Source organism: Rhinolophus sinicus, chromosome 9, assembly GCF_057876585.1.
Source record: "Rhinolophus sinicus isolate RSI-liver-muscle chromosome 9, RSI-T2T, whole genome shotgun sequence".
Lineage (NCBI taxonomy): Eukaryota > Metazoa > Chordata > Mammalia > Chiroptera > Rhinolophidae > Rhinolophus > Rhinolophus sinicus.
This window is the reverse complement of record NC_142509.1, coordinates 22,540,501-22,559,382: the sequence shown is the minus strand read 5'-3', so window position 1 is coordinate 22,559,382 and position 18,882 is coordinate 22,540,501. Positions and strand designations below refer to the sequence as shown.

Sequence of the window (18,882 nt, the reverse complement as noted above, 5' to 3'; positions counted from 1 at the left end):
ATTGCTGTTTGGTAAAGGTCTACACATTCCACAGAGGAGAGGTCTCCAAGAAGCAGAACCTTTAACTTCAACTTGCTCGTGGGAGCCTCCGTACCATTTCCTTTCTGGTTAACATAGAGTTCAGGTTATTGGGGCTTTAGATGGTGTCATGGGAGAGCATCCGATACAGAGTATGTGGGGTTATGTCCTTGAGGTGATAGTAGCTTTTCAGCTCAGGCCTGTGTGGAGTGTGTGAAGGAAATGGTCGTGGATCTTAGCAGTACACTTTTTAAAAATTGAGAACGTAGGCTGGATATAAACTATCGGCTTCATCTGCCAGGCCTTTGCCTACCTGTAAGACAGAGAGACGCTCAAACCCCAGGGGAAAGGGGCTTGTAGGGAAAAAAAACCCCAAGCATCTCGCCCTTGAAATTACCTGCTAATGCGAGTGGAGAGGTGCCCTCCATCTCCAAGGAATCTTATACCCATCTGTCTTGTTTCCCGGAGAGAGAAATTACTCATTTGTAAAGCAATCTGAGATGACATGGAAGGTGCAAAGTAGTGTTTATTTTTTAGACATCTAGCAGAGAATATCCTAATCCGGTGAGTTCCTGTTTCTATTTCTCCCTCTTTAACTTGGGCCATTTCTTGGGCACAGGCTCCTCGTGGACCTCTGACTGCCTCCTGCCCAGCAACGGGTCCTTCTCAGCACCTTTGGGGCTGGCAGCCCGGATGCACAGAGCCTCCCAGAGCTTTTGTTTGATGGCCTTGCCCAGTTCCAAGCTGTACCTCTTGGGGGTCCCTGAAGGATTCCACAGCATGGGCTCGACTACAGAGTGGTACAGCGCCCGGTAACCCTCTGTGGGGAGGCCGTGGATGGTTAGGGTGTCCGACAACTGCCGTCTCTTTCTGGCTTCAGGAAGCAACACCCGGCCCTTCCAGGCTGCTGTCCCAATGTCCCGGGGTAGCACTTGGGTGGCTGCCACATGTTCAGCATATCTGTTCTCAAGATCTTGGCGGACTGTTACTTTTTTCTCCTTTGAACTTTCTTTACTCTAGCCAGGAAGAAAGCAGAGAAGTCAAAGCTAAAACTTGAGAAGGGAGCTCAGAATAATTATCTGGGATTTGTGTCCCAGAGTCTTGGTTACAGCCACAACCAACATTTGTCTAGCGTGTTCTAGTTTACTGAATTCCTTCATGTATACCACTGCATGCGTTCCCCATATCCCTGTAAGGTCAGCAGGAGACAGCTTTAAAGGAAAGGAAATTGGAATTGGTTTGCCCAAGGCCACACAACTGGAAAGTTAATAACCACAGTTGTCATCTATGAATGCCACGCAGGATCCTAAGCCCTTTTTTCTGTGCCAGGCTCTGTTCAAAAGCCCTTTGCATGTATTAACTCATTTAATCCTCACGAAACCCTATGAGGGAAGGGCTGTTATCCCCTACTTTATAGGTGACAAAAACCAAGTCAGAAAGAGGCTAAGCCCACCATTGTCCTTAATTATAGTCAAAGCTGGGATTTGAACCCAACAGCTTATCTCCAGGGAGCATTCTGAGCTCCGCTGGCCACCATGAGTGATGGAGCTGAACTCAGATCAGGCCTCTAGATGCCAAGTTCGCCCTGTGGAGGTTCATAGCTAGGTCTGGCTCACCTTGTGTTCCAGTGTGCGTGCCCACACACTCCACCCATATCCTGGCCTTTCCCTCCCTTATTTTCCCTTCATGTCAAGTTCCTTTCGTCTCTGTTTAGGAAAGCCACTTCATCCTCCTGTAGAACTAGGCAGGGTATAAGTAACATGCCCCCAGATCTGCTGCTCTCTCCACTGTGTCATGCTGCCGTCCCCTGCCCCCATCCTCCACCACCCGCAATCCTGTCTTTAACTAGACTATCCTTCATTTAAATCTCTGAAGCATTGGTATTCCCTAGCTGACCTTTCCCTGTCCCCTCATCATATTTTCTCCCTGACCAGCCACCATCTACCTCATTAATTCCTCCTGCAGGTCTCCTGGGCCTGGGTGAGCCCGGTCGCTGCCCCGCAGGCCGCTTGCTCTTGGAACTGTTGGAGTTTCTTATCCTGCCCCGCCAGGGAGCGTTCATTGCTGACTCCTCCTTGGGCTTGAATCTCTTCGAGGGTTTTGCTTCTCCAAATCGGCATGGTACGGGGCAGCACTTCCTCAGTTGTCGCCTGAGCACCAGCTTAACCAAGGAGAATGAACTGGCAATGAACGGGTTCTTTACAACTTCCCAAGAAGAGGTGATCCTGCGTGCCGGGGCGATGATGTCCTGCTTTGCACGCATTCTGGCCATCCAGATGTTGGTGAGAGTTGGCGAGTCCACATAGCAGTCCTGAAGCCTGGTGTTCAGTAAGATAGACTGTCGGAGTCCATAGGTGGGCATGCCAGGGTCTCGTCTTAGATAGATTGGATGCTGGAAGGATAAGCAGAGAACAAAGGAATAAAAAAGACCAGTTCTCAAGCAGAGCCCAGAAGGTCTACTTTGGAGGCGAAGTCTTAACATCTTTTTAGAGACCATTCCTTCCACGTCCATCTTAGAAATCTTTCTACACATCCTCTCCCCTGCTCACCAAAGACTTTGGTACCAAGGTCACGATCATATTCAGGCTCTCAGAGAACATAACATGCTTGGGCCAGAAGTGGGGGATCAAGGTGCTTTACAAGAAATCAAAAATAATGCGTGTCTGTCGGGAAGCTAAGGGAACCTGTGGCAAGAAAGGGATGGGAGACAGGATCACTCAAGATTCCTATAGGAGCTGCAGTCACTTCTCATCCGTGCTGCCACACAGAAATGACAGCAGGTAAAGTCCTGCCACACCCTGATAACATTTTCTAACGAGGTTGCCATGAGCCAAGAAAAGCTTCTATACAGGGAAATATACTCTGAGGTCCATAAAGACAATAGCACAATTGTAAATGATGCTAGCCTCCATTTCTTGGGACCAGCCAAGAACAAGGGAACAATCTGGATAGATTAACATCACATATTTAAAGAGACCTGGCTTTCTAAGAAATGTCAGCGATAAAAAATAAAATCACCTTACCATATTTCAGTTGCCTTAAATTTTATTTTAGCTAGCTTAGTAGGGGGAAGACATATGTATTTTCTTTTCCTTTTTTCTCTTGTTTTTGTTTTATTTTGTTTTGTTTTAATATTCCTAGCCACCTGTCTTGCTCTGCCTCAGTCACGTATGGGCAAATTGCAGTTTTAGATTGTGGCTTACATGCAGGCAGTTTTCAGCCATTATTTCTAGTATTTGTGATGTCACTTTGGTTTGTGATGTGGGTGTGGGTGGGTGTTACATCATCGGATTTTATAGTGAAATTATGTTGGAAGAAGTTCTATTTTGTTGTGCTTCCAGGAACTTCTGAAGTCCTCATTTCCCCCAAAGTGGCTTGAGTGAATTCTGAAGATTTTAACATTCTTAAGAAGCATGCTTTGCGTTCCACGTTGTCAAATATGCAGACCAGTTTTGTGGATACAGGTAGTGAGATGCATCCTTACATGTGCAAAAGTGCCCTTCTTCATGGACATAAAGAAGGTACTGTTAAGTTCTCAGAATAGCTGCCAAGGTTAGGGACCAGAAATGAAAGAACACGTTCCTGCAGCCCTGGGCACCTCTCCCTGCGTGTCTCTCCCCAGGAGACTACATGGTTTCTGGAATGTGGTTTTAGTTTACATCCCATGGCAAATGCAGTAATTAGAGCTGTTAGCAGTGTCAAGAGCTTGAAACGAGAACAAAGACGCCTCTTCCTGGGAACTCTTGGGCATTGCCTAGCTCTTTATCAGGTGCTTGTCCTGTTGGTGGTTTTGATTTTTCATACACAAAATGCCAAAGGAGGCTCCCTCCCAAGGGGGAGGAGAGCGAAATGATGGAAAAACAGAGTATGAGTCTGGCAGGCGTTCCTGGAATCGCATGTGTTGCCTGTTTTGATTTTTCGAGTGTTGTCCCTGGAGTGAATCAAAGTCTGCAGGCAGACCGCACCACAGGCCGTGGTGGAACCACCTCCAGGCCGATGGCATCTGGACCCACAGACATTTGGGAGGACAATGGGGTCCATTCAGCGGCGAGCCCTGGCCTCACCTCCCGAGAGGTGGGTCAGTTTTAGAGCAGGGCATTGGAAAGGGTTTGTCTTTGGGAAGGGTTTGCGAATGTCTGGAGACTGGGCAGGCAAGCATCCTTCCAAAGCCAGTGGATCCCAGAGAGGTGGCACCAGGCTCTAGGGCTACTGTCTGCCTTTACTCGGCATGGCAGGTACAGAAGGGAAAAGTTGGGTAAGAAAGGCATTCTGGGAGTAGCTCTTCTGTTTATCCTTTCTCCTTCCACATCTTGAGGTTGGCCTTCCCACACCTCCTCTTTCCAAACACTCATCTGTTGTATTTACTTTCCTAGGCCTTTTATTCAGTGACCACATGACGCTGCTATGGCTTCCAAGGAACACTCTAAATCTTCTTCTAGCACAGAGCTGTTCACATGGTGGCTGATATATACTCTTCAATTCCATCAAATTCTGCCTTCTCTCCTTTCAATATAACTCATTTCAATTGACTGCACCCCAACAGAAAACCCTCACAATCCTTGGAACTAACCCAGCATAATTTGGCCTGTGTTCTTTCTCCTATGTCAGTAAAATCTGTATTTATTCAATGCTTACTTTAGGTCTGGCACTGCTCTAGGCACTTTACAAGCATCCTCTGCTAAAATGATACCACCAGTTTTATGAATTTGGGTCCTGTTGCCATCCCTACTTTACAGATGAAGAAACTGAGGCACAAATTTCTCAAGAACCATGCCCCAAAAGCTAGTAACCAACAAAGGCTGGACTCAACCAAAGTCTATAGCACCTTTGCCCTTGCTCTGCTCTCACCAAGCTATCACCGTGATGCTTTGCTTCTCATCTGGTCGGCCCATCCACATACCATGCTTGTCTTATCCTTGTCACAAGACTTCCTCTGGACTCATGAGTTAGTCTGCCTGCATTGACGTCTCAGATCCATCTCTCAATGGGCAAGTGAATTCACATCTCTGAACCTTACTTTCCTCATCTGTGAGATGGGGATAGTAGTAGTGCCTATGCTAGATCAGTGCGAGGATGAAACGGGAAAATATATGTGGAGCGTTTGGCATGGCTCCTGGCACATAATAAGCACTCAATAAATAATGTTCTTATTAACATTATTAATATTATGGCCCATTTGCCCATCTGACCTTATGTTCCTGTTGCCCATGGTCTGAGTGACATCACCCAACATTTGATATGAACTTTGTCTCGGGTCCTTTCTGTGCATTCATCTGGTTAATGAGGCCAACTCACGAGCCTCTTGAAGTGGAGAATGTTTCTGATCGGACATGTGCATCTCAACATTTCTTTGCCCATAATCCATCTTCACTAAACATTTATCAGATTCTTCACCTTAACAAAATCAATGCATTTACGGGAGGTACATTTCCAGCTGGGTGTGGGAGTTGTCCAGAACATTCCATGCTTGGTTAGATGGAAAGAAAAGCAGGTCCCTGAGGATATGCTAAGGAAAGTGACTAGTCTTTAATAGAGATTGTTCCATCAAAGGTTGTTCAGAATTACAAAGTCAGGACGGAAAGACTCTCTTTGGTTCAGGTCCTGAAACCATGATAAGAGTTTCCATTGTTGGTATTAGCACTTGATTCATGAACTTGGGATTAAGGAAGTAGGGCTCCTCTGTTGCTCAAAGGCCTGTTCCTCAGTTTGATTTTCCAATGAACCTTTTTTATTCTGCTGAGCTCAGTCTAAATAACTTTTATTTTCCACCCATCATTTGGAGCTGTGCTTTCTGACATATCTAAACCACCACTTCTATTTGGAAACACATCTGCCCTTCTTTGATGCTTAGCCAAGCTCTCCTCACTGTATTTTTAGCTCCTATAATGTTTCTTATTTCTTTTTTCCTTTACTACAAACTTTCTTCTCTTTAATTTCTCTTAGCTCCTCTTCTCCTTCCGGAGGCTCAGTCAATAAAGAGGCAATTGAGCCAATTTATATTAATTCTTGTCTTTTCCCTTCATATTCCACTCCCAAATTCTAGTAGAATTTAGTTGAAAATGTTTTTCTTTTAACACCTAACTTCCACACCCTTAGGGGAACATATCTGAGGTCCATGATGTAGAATGTTTAGGAAAGAAGAGAAAAACTTTGGATGAGAGAATTTGAAGATTCCTGAACCATGAGGCAAACTCTGAGGACCAGTGATTTAGACCACATGTGTTGGATACGCACCTATCATGGGCCAAATATGTAAAATAAGGGTGCCCTGCCCACCCTTCTCACCTGACTCTAAGCTCTCAGATAGGGCCACCTGGATGTCCCACAAACACCTCTAACTCATTATGTTCAAACCAAATTCTCTCTCCCTTCACCCCCATCAGAACAAGCAAACTACTATTTCTCTTGAATTTTTCATCACCGCGCAGTTGCCTGGCCCAGAAACCTGGGAGATAGGATCAATAAAAGGACTGTGCAGAGCCGAGCCTGAGGCTAAAGGAAAATCAGGAACCTCAATCCTGTTTTTATTTAGAATGCTGATATTTTGTTCATCTTGAATTTTTGGGCATTCATTTAGATTTTTTAATAGATTGCATTAAAACACTACTTATTAAATGTATTTCATATATTTTTAAACCTGTTAAATAATATTTCTTTCTTTGATTACTGAGAGTTTGGGGCCCTATTAAATTTCGTACCTGAGATGAATGCCTCACTCACTGCACCCTAATCCTGGCCCTGGACCACTCAGTAAGCATTTTGTCACCAGAAGCCCATAAGGACAAGACAATTGATCTCGGTGATTGGGAGAGTAGTCCTAGAGTCCCACTGCCTGGGTTTGAAGCCCAGCTCCATCCACGATGTGAACTTTGGGTGAGCCATTTAACCTCTCTGTATGAGGGGTGGTAAGGGTGACTCCTTCATTGGGTCGACTGAGAGGCAAGCACTGCACCCTGCCTGGGTTTGGCAAAGTCCTCAGTCAGTGTTTGCCATGGTTGTTATGATAACCAGGCTCCTCATCCAGTGCTTGCTCCACAATATCACTGCGCTGTGAGCAGAAATCGCCCCAGCTAGAGTTTCAATATACCAGGATCACCCAAACTCCACCAGCTGAGATCTCCCATCTTTTTGGCAAATCCTGCTGCCCTCAGAGGAATCGGAGGACCCAACTGCAGAGCGCAAGCAGGCAAACAGATAGACACCATCTTCCTGAAGACCCAGGGGCTATAGTCAGTGTCCTCACTCTTTCCATGAAACAAAGCTGCTAACTGACTGAGGCATGCGAAGCATTGAAATGAATATCTCAGGCTGCTCCTCACCAGGGCCAGGACCACATAACTGAGCAAAAGACCTTGAGCCATTAAGTGCCCTGACCTAGACTGGCTAGGCTATATTTTTAGCCTCTGTGCACTGTTTCCATCACCTGTGCTGAGTTCTAAGCTGGAAAAGAGGGGAGGGAGGCCTGGGGAAGGCATGAGGGATGTTTCTCATAGCAGCCAGTGGGGGCAGGAGCTTGCCCGCTATTTCTGAGTTCTGTTGGACAAGCCAGCTTCCTAGGCATGCAACCTGTGTATGGACACAGGTCCCTGGGCTTAGAACAGCCCCACACTTGGTTTAATGCTCTGTGATCACTATCTTGAAATTCTTAATCATTTTGAACAGGAGATCCCCACATTTTCATTTCTGACTGGGCCCTGAGAATTACATAGCCCACTCTGGTTGTACACAAGGCCAGGAGAGCCAAATGAAGGCAGAAGGCTGGTTCCCATCCTGCAGGGGGGCAGCACAGGCTGAAGCTACTATCATGAGGCAAGAATCCCCAGACTTAGCCAAATAAACCTTATTTTACATCTCCTGCCTGCCCCTTCCTATGTCTTCCTCTGAAACTGGGATGAGATGCGAAAGAAACTTGTCAACTGTAGAGCTATGTCCTGTTTTGCTCAAACCTTTCGTCAGCTCTCCATTTAAAACGGTCCACAGATCACTGTCTGTCAACAACATCATTTCTTATCTCTGTAGTACTTTTAGCTCTCTGAAATTGACATTATTTTCATGTGGGTTGACTGGCTCCTCCCCACTATGAGAATGTAAGCTTGTCTTGCTGCTGCTCTTGGTATGTTTCTCAGTAGGTGTTTTTTTTTTTTTTTAATTATTAAATTTATTGAGGTAACATTGGCTAATGACATACATTTCAGGTGTACAATATTATATTTCAGTAACTGGATACGCTATTGCGTGCTCACCACCCAAAATCTAGTTTCCTTCCCTTTCCCCTCCCAAAACATTTGTTGAATGGAGGAAGGTTCACCTTTATTGAGTGCTTACTCTGTGCTGCTGGTTTCACCTGCATCTTCTGATTTCATTCTCCTTGTAGGTGCTCCTGTCTGTGCCTGCACAGGCACAAGTTAGAGGTGAAGAGTTCCCAGGTCCTGACGGAGGAGGAGGAGATTTTGGAAGCAGGGAAGGGCCCAAAATGGTGGAGGAGAGAAGGTGAGCAAGAATGGGAGACAGCAGGTGGGATATGGAGGGTGTGTCCCCAGGGACTGGGTGTCCCTTGGTGGTGGGGGGGGTGTCCTCCTGCTCCAGTAAGGATCCTAGAGGATTCTTGAACTCGGGAATGACACAGTGAAAACAATGACTGAACAAGATTCTTCTTGCCTCAGTTCTGGGTCGCGTGGGTGGAAAGGGACGAAGATTGAGAGGCCTCGTGGGAAGAAGGTGTGGCTTTGGGGCCCAGCCTTGGGAACAGCATGGGGGGTGAGGTGGGGAGAGGCGGACCCTGGGAGTGGGCGATGGGGCGGCTCCGGGGTGGCAAGGGGGCGCAGGGACCGAGGTACCTAAGGGGGGCCGGAGAGCCCGCGGGCCGGGACCGCCCCAGCCCTGCTCTGGGATCCGCGAGTCGGCACACGAGGGCAGATGCTCCTGCAGCCGCGCCGGGCGCAGGCCCGCACTTGCAAGCCCGGGACCAGGGACTTGAAAGCACCCGGCGCGCCGCCCAGACCTGCCTCGCGGGGCGTCACCACAGCGCTTTAGGCGGGAGCTGAAGGAAAATCTTCTCTGCCTGGGGGAACGCGAAGGAGGAGGGAGGCCCACCGCAGACCCCGAGTGCAGCCGGGGAAGATCCGAGGGGTGGGAGGGCAAAGGGCCTGCTACGTGAGGGCCGAGAGTTTAAGGAAGCTTGCGCTCTCTGCGCCCCGGTATCCAAGTCTGTAAAAAAAGCATCCTTGCCCCATCCATTTCTGGATTGCTCTGTGTTGGGCGCTTTACTTGCTTCTGTGTCACCTAATCTTGTGAAAGCCTTTTATGATTCCTCTTTTGCAGATGGCTGAGGCTCAGACAGACGATGAAACTTGCCCCAGCTGACGAAGGATATGCGATTGGATTCGGAACCGGGCGCAGTATGCTGCCTCTGTGGCTGCAAGAATTGGGATGGTGAAAAAGCACTTCGTTTTCTAAGCTCCTACTGTGCGTGTGTAAAAGTTTCCATGCATCTCGTCATTTAGTACTACCACTTTGGAAGTAGTTGCTATCAACGCCCCCATTCAACAGATGAGCAAATTGAACAGAGCGATTTTTCCTTAAAACTTGCCCAAGATCTTATAGGTGACCGAGTGGGATATGAACCCGTACAGGCTGACTCCAGAGCACCCTTTTTTAAAACACAACAATGAGCCTAGCAGGGAAAAGCGGTTTGTAAACTGCTGCTCTGATTATTACCGCTGCGGTTGAGCCGGTGTGTGGGTTACGGCCCGAGTGAGGGTGGAGCAGGGGTCACTGGGCTCCCCGCCCGCTCCAGCCAGGCCAAACCTCCGCGTGGGGACTCAGAGGCGCGGAACCGGACCCCACCCTTCACCTGCTGGCGGGGCTCCTAGATCAGACCAATAAAATGCTCCGCGGGGACTGGCCCAGGTGAGGAGGAGATGTGGGCGGGGTCTGGCTCGTGAGTGGCAGGCACGGCGCGAGGGCGGGGTGAAGGGGGCGTGCGCAGTCGGCTCCGCCCCTCCGGCCTCGCGGAGGAACCAGGAGGGCCCGGAGCGGCCGGGGAGGTGGCGGCGCTGGGGAGGGCGGGCCGGGGCGGGGCGGCCGGGCGGCCGGGGCGGGGCCACGCTCAAGCCCCGCGTCCCGCTCCCATGGCCGCCCCCGGCTCCCCGCGCTGCCCCCTCTCCCCCGGGCCGCGCCCCGGGGCCCCGCACTGACGGCCCATGGCGCCGCCCGCCGCCCGCCTCGCCCTGCTCTCCGCCGCCGCGCTCACGCTGGCGGCCCGGCCCGCGCCCAGCCCTGGCCTCGGCCCCGGACCCGGTGAGTGAGCGACCCCCGACGCCGGCCCTACGCGGAATCAGCCCGAGGGGCCCGCCTGGGGGCCCGATCCCCTCGCCGCTACCTTCCGGGGCTCCTCGTCCAAGCCCCTCAGCGACGCCCCTCGGGCGGGGGCGGTATCCCACCTCAGGACCGGGGACTCGCCCCAGGCTCCTCAGCGACGCCCCAGAGCCCGGTTGGTGCCCATCCGCCTGAGGACCTGGGAGTCCTCCGGCGACGCCCCCTAGGCCGGGACGCCCTCTCGGCCGTAGTCCCTCCCGAGACCCTTTCGCCAAGCTCTTCAGCGCCTTCCCCGGGCCGGGACGCCCCTCGGCCCCGGTACCTCCTGGGGTCCGGTCCCTCGGTTTCTCAGCGGCGCATCTCCAGCCGGGACGCTGTCCCACCCCTCCTCCAGACGCTGCACCCCTCCCCAAGCCCCGCAGCGACTCCCCCGCCCCTGGGGCCGGGATCCCCTCTGCATGCCTCACACTACGGCCCTGCGCCCCCGCCACCTACACCGGTGGACCCCAGCGCCTCCCCGCTCCGGAGAGGGTGCCCAGTCCCTCTGCCCGGGTCGCGGATGCGCTCGCTGGCCCGACACTATAGTTTCTTCCTCGCGAGGAGTCGGGTTGACTTCTTCGCCGAGCCAGAGGCAGATCCGAGTCCTGAGAGCACCCGCAGTACCCAGCCGGGAAGCCCCTCCCTACCCCCCCGGGGACGCTTTGAACTTCCCCGTGACTCGGGTGCCACCCCGGCTTGGAGGGAGGAGGAAAAGAAGGGATGATAGGGAACTTATCCACTACAGAGCTTAGGGTGCTTACCCTGAAGGTGCAGTGCAAAGCCCCGTTTCGCTGGTAGCCCCACACTTTGAACAAGGTCACCCGCTCCCCAGGACAAGGTCAAGGCCAGGTCTTATCGAGGGGCGGCCCTGGACCTGGATGGAAGCTGCTACTTTGCTTAGCTTCCCTTCCTTGAAGCAGAACTCTTTCCAAGTGGAAGAGCAGGCAGAAGGGCGTTGGCTAGTCCAGTTACATTTCTCTGCAGGTTGTTTGGGTATTGAGAATGGGGCATCAGTGAAACAGACGGGAACAGTTTATTCCTGGTTTGCCCAAGTAGGAAGACTGGCCTCTGGCTTCTCCACCCAACGTTGCAAACTATGATGTTGGAAAGACAGGATTTTGCTGCTGAAGGAAAACTCAAGAGTTGCTTTGTTTACTTAACAGCTTGGCTCAGTGAAAACGATAGGACTCGGTGTTGTCTCTTACAGTGTAACTTTGGGCCATGCCTTCAGCTTTCTGAGCCTCCCTTTCCTCATTTTATAAAGGAGGGAAAATGATAGTTCCCTTGCAGAGTGTTGTGAAAATTAAATTATATACTGCAGGTAACACACCCACATATAGAAGACAGTCAATAAACATATTTTAATAATACTTTTTATAGTGCTTCACAGTTCACTAAGTGCTAGACACCTCATTTGCCCTGGGAATGCTCTGAGCTTCCAGTCTGATTAATCCCTGTAAACGGCAAAGCTTGGCTTTAGATCAGTAGAAGGGGGGTCTACAAGTGCTGTAAACCTTAGGCTCAGGAAGTGGTTTCTGAGGGATCGGCAGCCTTCTAGAGGACTTCTACAAAAACTTCTATAGAAGGCTGATCACTTCTACTGTTTGCCGTATGTGAGGAATGAAGGAGGGAATTTCTGAGAGCCAGGATACGTCAACATAACTGTAACCTAGTAACCCCTGAGCACCAGTTTGCCATCTGTGTGGTCAGGATTTAATGTCCTCTACTGAGAGAGAGAGGTACTGGTGGAAATAAACTGGTTCCTCTTCTGGAAAGGACAGAGAAACAGCTCTGAAAAGTGTTCAGTGAGCCAACTCTGTGCTTACACTTGTTAGAAGGTGGCATCCTTTCCTCGGGCACCTTTGCTTTGCTAGGAAGGGTCAAATGCAGCAGCTCTTACGTAGTTTGAACCTCAAACCTTGGTGTGCTTTTATTTGAGCGTCTGAGCTAGGGACAAATAACCACTGTGAAATGATTGATGGTAAGTGGCCCAAGTTCCCAATTCATTGAACCTCACCAGCTCTTTTTTCTACTATTCTGATACATCAGTACTTTTGTGACTTTTCCTTTTCAGTTTCAGCAGTTTTAAGGTGATACCACATGGTCTTGAGCGTCACATCCTGTCCAGAGCCTAGCCACTAGTTTTTTTTTAAATCCTTTCCAATAAAAAACACGTTTTATTCTGAGGATATGCCAAAGCTGCCATTTTATATTTTTTGATACTGTAATTTTCTCTAGAATTTTGTGGATGGAAAAAATTATTTCAATACTTATATTCTGTACAATTTTGTGATATTTAAATTGCTGGTGGTTTGCATTTTTGAATGCTGACTTTATAAAAACAGTTAGCTCATTCCCCATCAATGCTACTTCTAATTACAGTGTGTAGCCAACCCCAAATGATCTCCCTTCTCTTCTCAATTCTTCCTTTCAGATTCTCTCCCTTCCTTCCCAACTGATAAGGAGGAAGATAGAGGTTAATGATGGAATCTAGAGTCCCTTTTCAAGGAGGAAGGCAGCCAGGGCCATGGGGCTGAGGGGCTCTTTGAAGTGGGCTCCCATCTGGATTTTACTGACCTTACAGAGGAGAGCAGAGCAGTAGGAAGAGCAGAGAAGCCTGGGCCGGACTTCAGCTATTTGAGATTTCTGCCAAAAGCAAACTACCTGCTTGGGCATTTCACCACAGGTGTGCATCAACAGAGCTTCTCAACTCAGGTTCCATTTGCTATAAACAGCCTCTTATAGTTAATGCTCCTGCTCCTCTGACTCCTCATCTAGAATTGATCCCATTAGCCGGTAGTATGTCTTGCCATAAAACCTATGAGTCCAGTTAACAGAGCTTCACACTGTACAGAGTCCTCTCCTTCCTGGGGACTTCATTATTGTGAATAGAATGACCTGTATGCAACATAGGGGCTGAGAAGAGTGAAGTGGACCAACATGCATACCTGTTACTTTTATGCTTTGAGTATGTTACGAAACACAAAACTGTCAAAACTGACCTGGTATTAAAGAACTCTGGTCTTTTTGTGAAAATTTGGTTTGGACCCTAGACAAAGCTATTTAAATGTTTGAGATATGCAATGAAACCTTTTATAATGAAACCTCTTAATGCAAAAAGAAGTTCCATTTAGGCTTATTAGTAATAAACAGCAAGTTGGTGTACTTACTATGATATTGATACACTCACGATTTAGCATACTTGGATCAACAGCAATAAATAATGAAGATAAAATATATTGCTCTAAATAGCTTCATGATACAGATTAGGGATTTTTGGTGATGGACAATATACTAACTTTAGTTTAGAAGTTTTGAGTCTATAATGCCATCTGAGGCTCTAGGTCAGCTGTTGGCAATTATTTTTTGTAAAGTGCCAGACTAAATAATTTGGGCTTTGCGGACCACGTACCGTCTCTCTGTTGCAATTACTCAACTCTGACTTTGTAGGGCAAAAGCAGCCATAGACAGAATGTAAATGGAGTGGTTGTGTTCTAATAAAACTTTATGGACACTGAAATTTGAATTTGATGTAATTTTTATATGTAATATAATATTGTTCTTTTGATTGTTTTCAACCATTTAAAAATTTAAAAACCATTTTTAGCTCATAGGCCATACAAAAACAGGCAGTGGACCACAGACTTACTTTGCCAAGTCCTGTTCTAGGTCCATATGTATTGATTTTGTCCAACGTTCAGTCGGGAAAGATGGCAAAAAGACTTTGATTTTGGTGAATGAATGAACCTTTTACCTTTTACTATTAACTAACTTCAAGAGACATATGGGAGAAATGGTTAAAATGGTAAATTTTATGTTATGTATATTTTACCACAATTTTTAAAAAAAGACATATATGGGGGAAGTTCATGCACATACATTTGGATCTTTAATAAGACTTTTAAAAAATGCTTTAAAAATAAATTCAGCATGGTTCCGTGTGCACTGCATAAAGAAAGCAGTGCCTGCCTTGGAACTGGCCCATGGTTTGTTCATGTTGCTTGGAACAAATGGTTGAGAGATCTATTTCTCAGAGGAAAGCCCAGGCAGCAGGTGGCACCAGCCCTGAGATTTAGAAAAACAGCCAGGAAAAAAAAAAAAAGAAGAAGAAGAAAACAAACTTGTATTACTTTCCTAAACAGTTGAATTTTATTTCCATGGTTCTACCATCATTTAAAAAGTGGCCTTTAAAAAATAACAGTGAGCTTAGCATGGCTGATTATTTTGTTTTAATTAAAACATTTTTTAAAAGACAAAATGAAACATTCAAACATACCAAGTTGATTGTGTTTGTACTGTGGAACAGTTAATGCAAAACACTTGAGAGAGGCCAGAAGTTTGGATATGTAACTTTTACCTGAGTTTTTGCCTCCTGAATAAGGGATAACAGAGGAGTAAGTGAATGTGTCCCTTAGAAAACTACCTATGCAGGTTTTGAGGTGAAATCTCAAGCTCTCTGATGCCACTTGTCAGGTTAGTGCCTGGCTGACTCACTGTGCTGTCCCTGAATTGGTGAGAACGATCACTGACATTCCTTCCATATTCAGTTAGACCTTGAGAATCCAGCTGGAACCCAGAAGTATTCGTCTGGGGGAGCAGCCCGAGGTCACTCTTATGTTTTCCCCTCTTTCTGTTGTCTTCTGTGTCTTCCTGTCAAGATAGCAGTGTTTCCCCCCAGACCTCACCTCTGAGCTTTTATACTGGATTCAGACTGAACAGGGAAAGGAAAAAGGCCGTAGTATAAATATCAGGAGGGTATTGTATTCATACTCAAAAATAGCCATAAAACCTATGAGTCCAGTGAACAGAGCTTCACACTGTACAGAGCCCTCTCCTTCCTGGGGACTTCATGGCCACTCGACACACTCGCCTTCTCCTCCTCTAAGGAAGTCTCCCGCTCACCCTCTTTTTAATCTTTTTAGGTAAACATCTCCCTAGCCTGAACTTGTACCAGTTTGAAGAGGAATGAAGCTGGGTGCTAGGAAGCACGTGGCAGACAAAATATTCCAGGCGACCTCCCATGCAAGGTTGCCTCGCTGCCTCCCAGTTATAACAGGACCCTCTCCGGGCTGCCCCTCTGCTGGGCCCAGCTTCTAGTTTCTCTTGCCACTGATTTAATCCCTGGCAGGTAGCCAAAGCATTAAACTTTTATTGTTCAATTTACCACAAGGGTGGGGACTTGCTTCTAGTGGGTTAAAGAGGCTGCAGCCGCTTCCAAACCCAAGTGTCACACCACATTAGCAACTTCAGATTTTGAGGGCTGGATTTCTTTCGGTTTGGTTAGATTCTTGGTTAGAATCAGAGCAGTGTACTCACACTCAAAGTCTGAAAGCTAGCAAATAGTGAAAACAACATAGGCAACTTGCAAAGATGATTCAGAATGGTTGCAGCATCAGCATATAGGATTCACTCTACATGGTTTCTTTATACCTTCCAAACAGATACGTTAAATGGCTGTCCACGTTCCTTGGTATCTTCAAGTTAGATGAAAACATGGCGACTAAGTAGTTCTCTTCTAGACTAGTAGGACTTGTTAACCAATGCCATCACAGTATGTAAATTACTTGCTGCTGTTCAATCTATAAAAATTCATCTTCAAAGAAAATTATTGGGCTGGTAAAAATATTTTTAATAATGACCACAGAAGCCATATTTGTTTTTCTTTGATGTTCTTCCGAAGACCCTTCTGGTTTTAATCAGATTGTTCCCACATAAAATACAGTGGAAATCTACAATAATAAAATCCCTATTCCTATTTCTATGGGGAAATAAACAGGATGGGGACTGTCCTTTTAAGGGGCTTTCCCCTTCCCTTTCCCCAGACTCAAAGCCTCTATTACTGGTGGGTGTTTTGGCATCAGTTAAGGGCCTTCAATCCTTCCCTCCCTCCATGTTTTGCTCTTTCATTAAAGTGTTTCTGTTGTCTAATTATATCCTTTCAATCAAATTAGAGACTGCAGCATCTGGTGAGGGCCGTAACTGCTGCCATCTGCACCTCGTATATATACAGGCCTTTTCAGCTGAGAATCACTCAACTTCCAAATGGCAGGAAGAGATTTGGAAAAAGTTTAGTTGGAAGGGAGGTTAACTTAAAAGGAACGTCTTCAAAGGCTGGGTGCGACGCCCTGCTTGCTGTGATGTGTGCACTGCCATGCAGAGCTTCCTTGGCTTGGCTCCCCAAAGATTCTTCTCTAGCGCTTCTGGCAGATGAAGGGTCTCCGATTGTCTTAGCTGAAATGACTAAATGAGGTCTTCTCATCCTTGTTAGTGGCTTGAAGGAGCGTGGGACAAGCTGAGCATTTCTCCCTTGAGAAGAATCTTCTGTTATATGACCACTGGTCAATGGATATGACCTTTTCTGTTTATTTGACCATTTCTTCTAATTCAGTGGTTTCAACTGGAGAAGATTTTGCCCCCAGGGGACATTTCGCAATATCTGGAGACATTTTTGATTGTCACAACTCGGTAAGGTGGGGGTGCGCTACTGGCATCTAGCGGGTAGAGGCCAGGGATGTTGCTAGACATTCTAGAATGCACAGGACAGCCCCACAACAAAGAATTATCCAGCCCCAAAATGTCAGTAATGATGAGGTTAAGAAGCCCTGTCCTAATGGTATTATTCTTTTGTGCTTTTTTGCTGGTGGCCTGGAGTAGGCACCTCTGATCAACATCTTTTTTCACTCTTAAGAAAGTAGATTCTTCATTATCCATGTTAAGTTCCTTAAGCATTTCTGTGAACAGTGTTTCAGAAATTTTAATGGAGTAAGGAGGTCTGTGATTCACTGTATGTTTCCACTCTCTCTAAAATAAGATCGCCAGATTAAATACAGGACATTCAGTTAAATTTGAATTTCAGATAGACAATGAATCATTTTTTTGTGTAAGTCTGTCTCATGCAATATTTGGGAATACTTATCTTAAAAACATGATTCGTTGTTTATCTGAAATTCAGATTAAACTGGGCATCCTTTATTTTCATTTGCTAAATCTGGCAATCCTACTCTAGATCCATGAAACATTACGTGAAATTTTAAACGTTTCACTGTCATCAAACTCTTGGCCATCGTCTTCCCTTATTGCTCTGAGACGCTAGAGCACTGCTTGTTCCTGTTTATAAGTCAGTGTGACAATGAGTCTTTCCTTCTGCCCAAAACTGCCTCTCTGTCCAGAACTTCTGTAACTTGTCACTTGAGTCATATTTTTGTCTTGGGACCAACTAACAAGTGCCTATCAAATACCTGCTGTATGCCCAGCATCTCTGACCAGGACTTGTCACTTTGCCAATTCATAGAAGACTACAAAGTTGCTGCTTCAGGTTTTGCTTTAAAGATGTGCTGTAGAGTTATGCTGTCTACCTGGCGGCCAGCTCCCCCTAAAGAGCTCTTGTATTATTTGGCCATCTCATATCAACCAAGGGAAGCCGAGTAGCCCAGAGCCTGGCTTCCATGGACCATTGGCTGCCCTCCAGAACTCCATCATTGGGGACATTCCTTGCCATCTGAAATTAAAAATAGGGCACAGGCAATCCTGATGAGACTTGTCCAGAAGCTGGATTATATCAGTTTATTTTATTTCCTTGTAGAATGATTGAGAGCTTCAGACTATGAAAATGTGGTTGCTCAAGAGATGGTGAGTAGATTTGAGCCAGGTGTCTCCTGCTTAATGCAAACTCAGAATATTTAAAAAAATGTATATTCATTACAAAGGGGGTTGATTGGTCCCTGTTATAAGCAGCTCACCATAGGCTTTCTCTAAATAGCAGACTCCCCTAGTTTAAATAGCAAGTATTTGCTTTTCAAATACTCGATTTACATAAACTTCCCTAGAACCTCTCATAGGTCTTTGCTAGGTAGGTCTTGAATGATAGCCCAGAGGCATAAATTGTTATGGAAAACCTGGGCACTCTGAATACATCTGTAATGGGTCCCCTGCCCAGCCCCCCCCCCCCCCATACACCTGCTCCCCTCATTAAACTAACACATGCCGGCACATTCTGTGTGGTCTGTAGTTGTGGATGCGAAGATGAGTGAGCTAGATGTTCAAGAAACTCATGGGCCAATGAAAGCCAGGTGTTCTGGAGCAATCACAGTTCAAGGTGGTCAGGTCTTACAAGAGCTGTGGCAGCAGGCGCTGTGGGACTTGTTGCAGAGCCCTGGTTTCTGTAGGAGTATAGTGCTAGCTATTCCAGATCCTGAGCTTTCAAATAGTGCTCCGTCTTTTGTCTAGTCTTTTGTTTCCTTTAGAGTTGACTGACAAAGCACTAAGTTATTGTCCATCAGAGAACTGGGCTTTGAGCTTTAAAACATCCATGCTTCCTGTTTCTTTATGTGAAAACTATTTCTCGTGTGAATTCTTTTTCAAGATGAAAGTAGATCTGTTTATACTCAAATATTATATCGAGAGAGGTACCGTCACCAAAGTGTGATAGACAATGTTCTGATGGTATTGGCAGTCAAGTCCATGGTTAATTCATGAAATTAAGTTCTGCCACGTACAGGCCTTTTTTTT

The 18,882-nt window shown here is 46.8% G+C and overlaps 2 protein-coding genes across 6 annotated transcripts in view; one reads left to right on the top strand and one right to left on the bottom strand.

Moving 5' to 3' along the window:
• Window positions 1-526: 526 nt before the first annotated feature.
• C9H22orf31 (chromosome 9 C22orf31 homolog) lies at window positions 527-13,472 on the bottom strand. Of its 4 annotated transcripts, XM_019743124.3 has the most exons (4): window positions 8,856-9,409; window positions 8,327-8,447; window positions 1,964-2,410; window positions 527-1,034 (listed from the first exon to the last, which is right to left on the bottom strand). In XM_019743124.3, exons 2-4 carry the CDS (start codon window positions 8,366-8,368, stop codon window positions 597-599), a joined length of 927 nt encoding a protein of 308 aa, XP_019598683.3. In that variant the 5' UTR covers window positions 8,369-8,447; window positions 8,856-9,409; the 3' UTR covers window positions 527-596. The 4 variants fall into 4 exon arrangements, with proteins under 4 accessions (XP_019598683.3, XP_074177837.2, XP_088657085.1 ...); XM_074321736.2 differs by lacking the exons at window positions 8,327-8,447; window positions 8,856-9,409 and adding an exon at window positions 11,136-13,472; XM_088800959.1 differs by having other exon boundaries at window positions 2,568-9,409.
• The window catches only part of KREMEN1 (kringle containing transmembrane protein 1), a 67,696-nt gene continuing 58,906 nt past the window's right edge, over window positions 10,093-18,882 (top strand). Inside the window, exon 1 of one of the 2 annotated variants that reach the window (XM_074321735.2) lies at window positions 10,093-10,317. In XM_074321735.2, the coding sequence (XP_074177836.2) occupies window positions 10,221-10,317 (97 nt within the window). In that variant the 5' untranslated portion in view covers window positions 10,093-10,220. The remainder of the gene's footprint in view (window positions 10,318-18,882) is intronic. The other variant, XM_019743130.3, reaches the window with a different exon arrangement.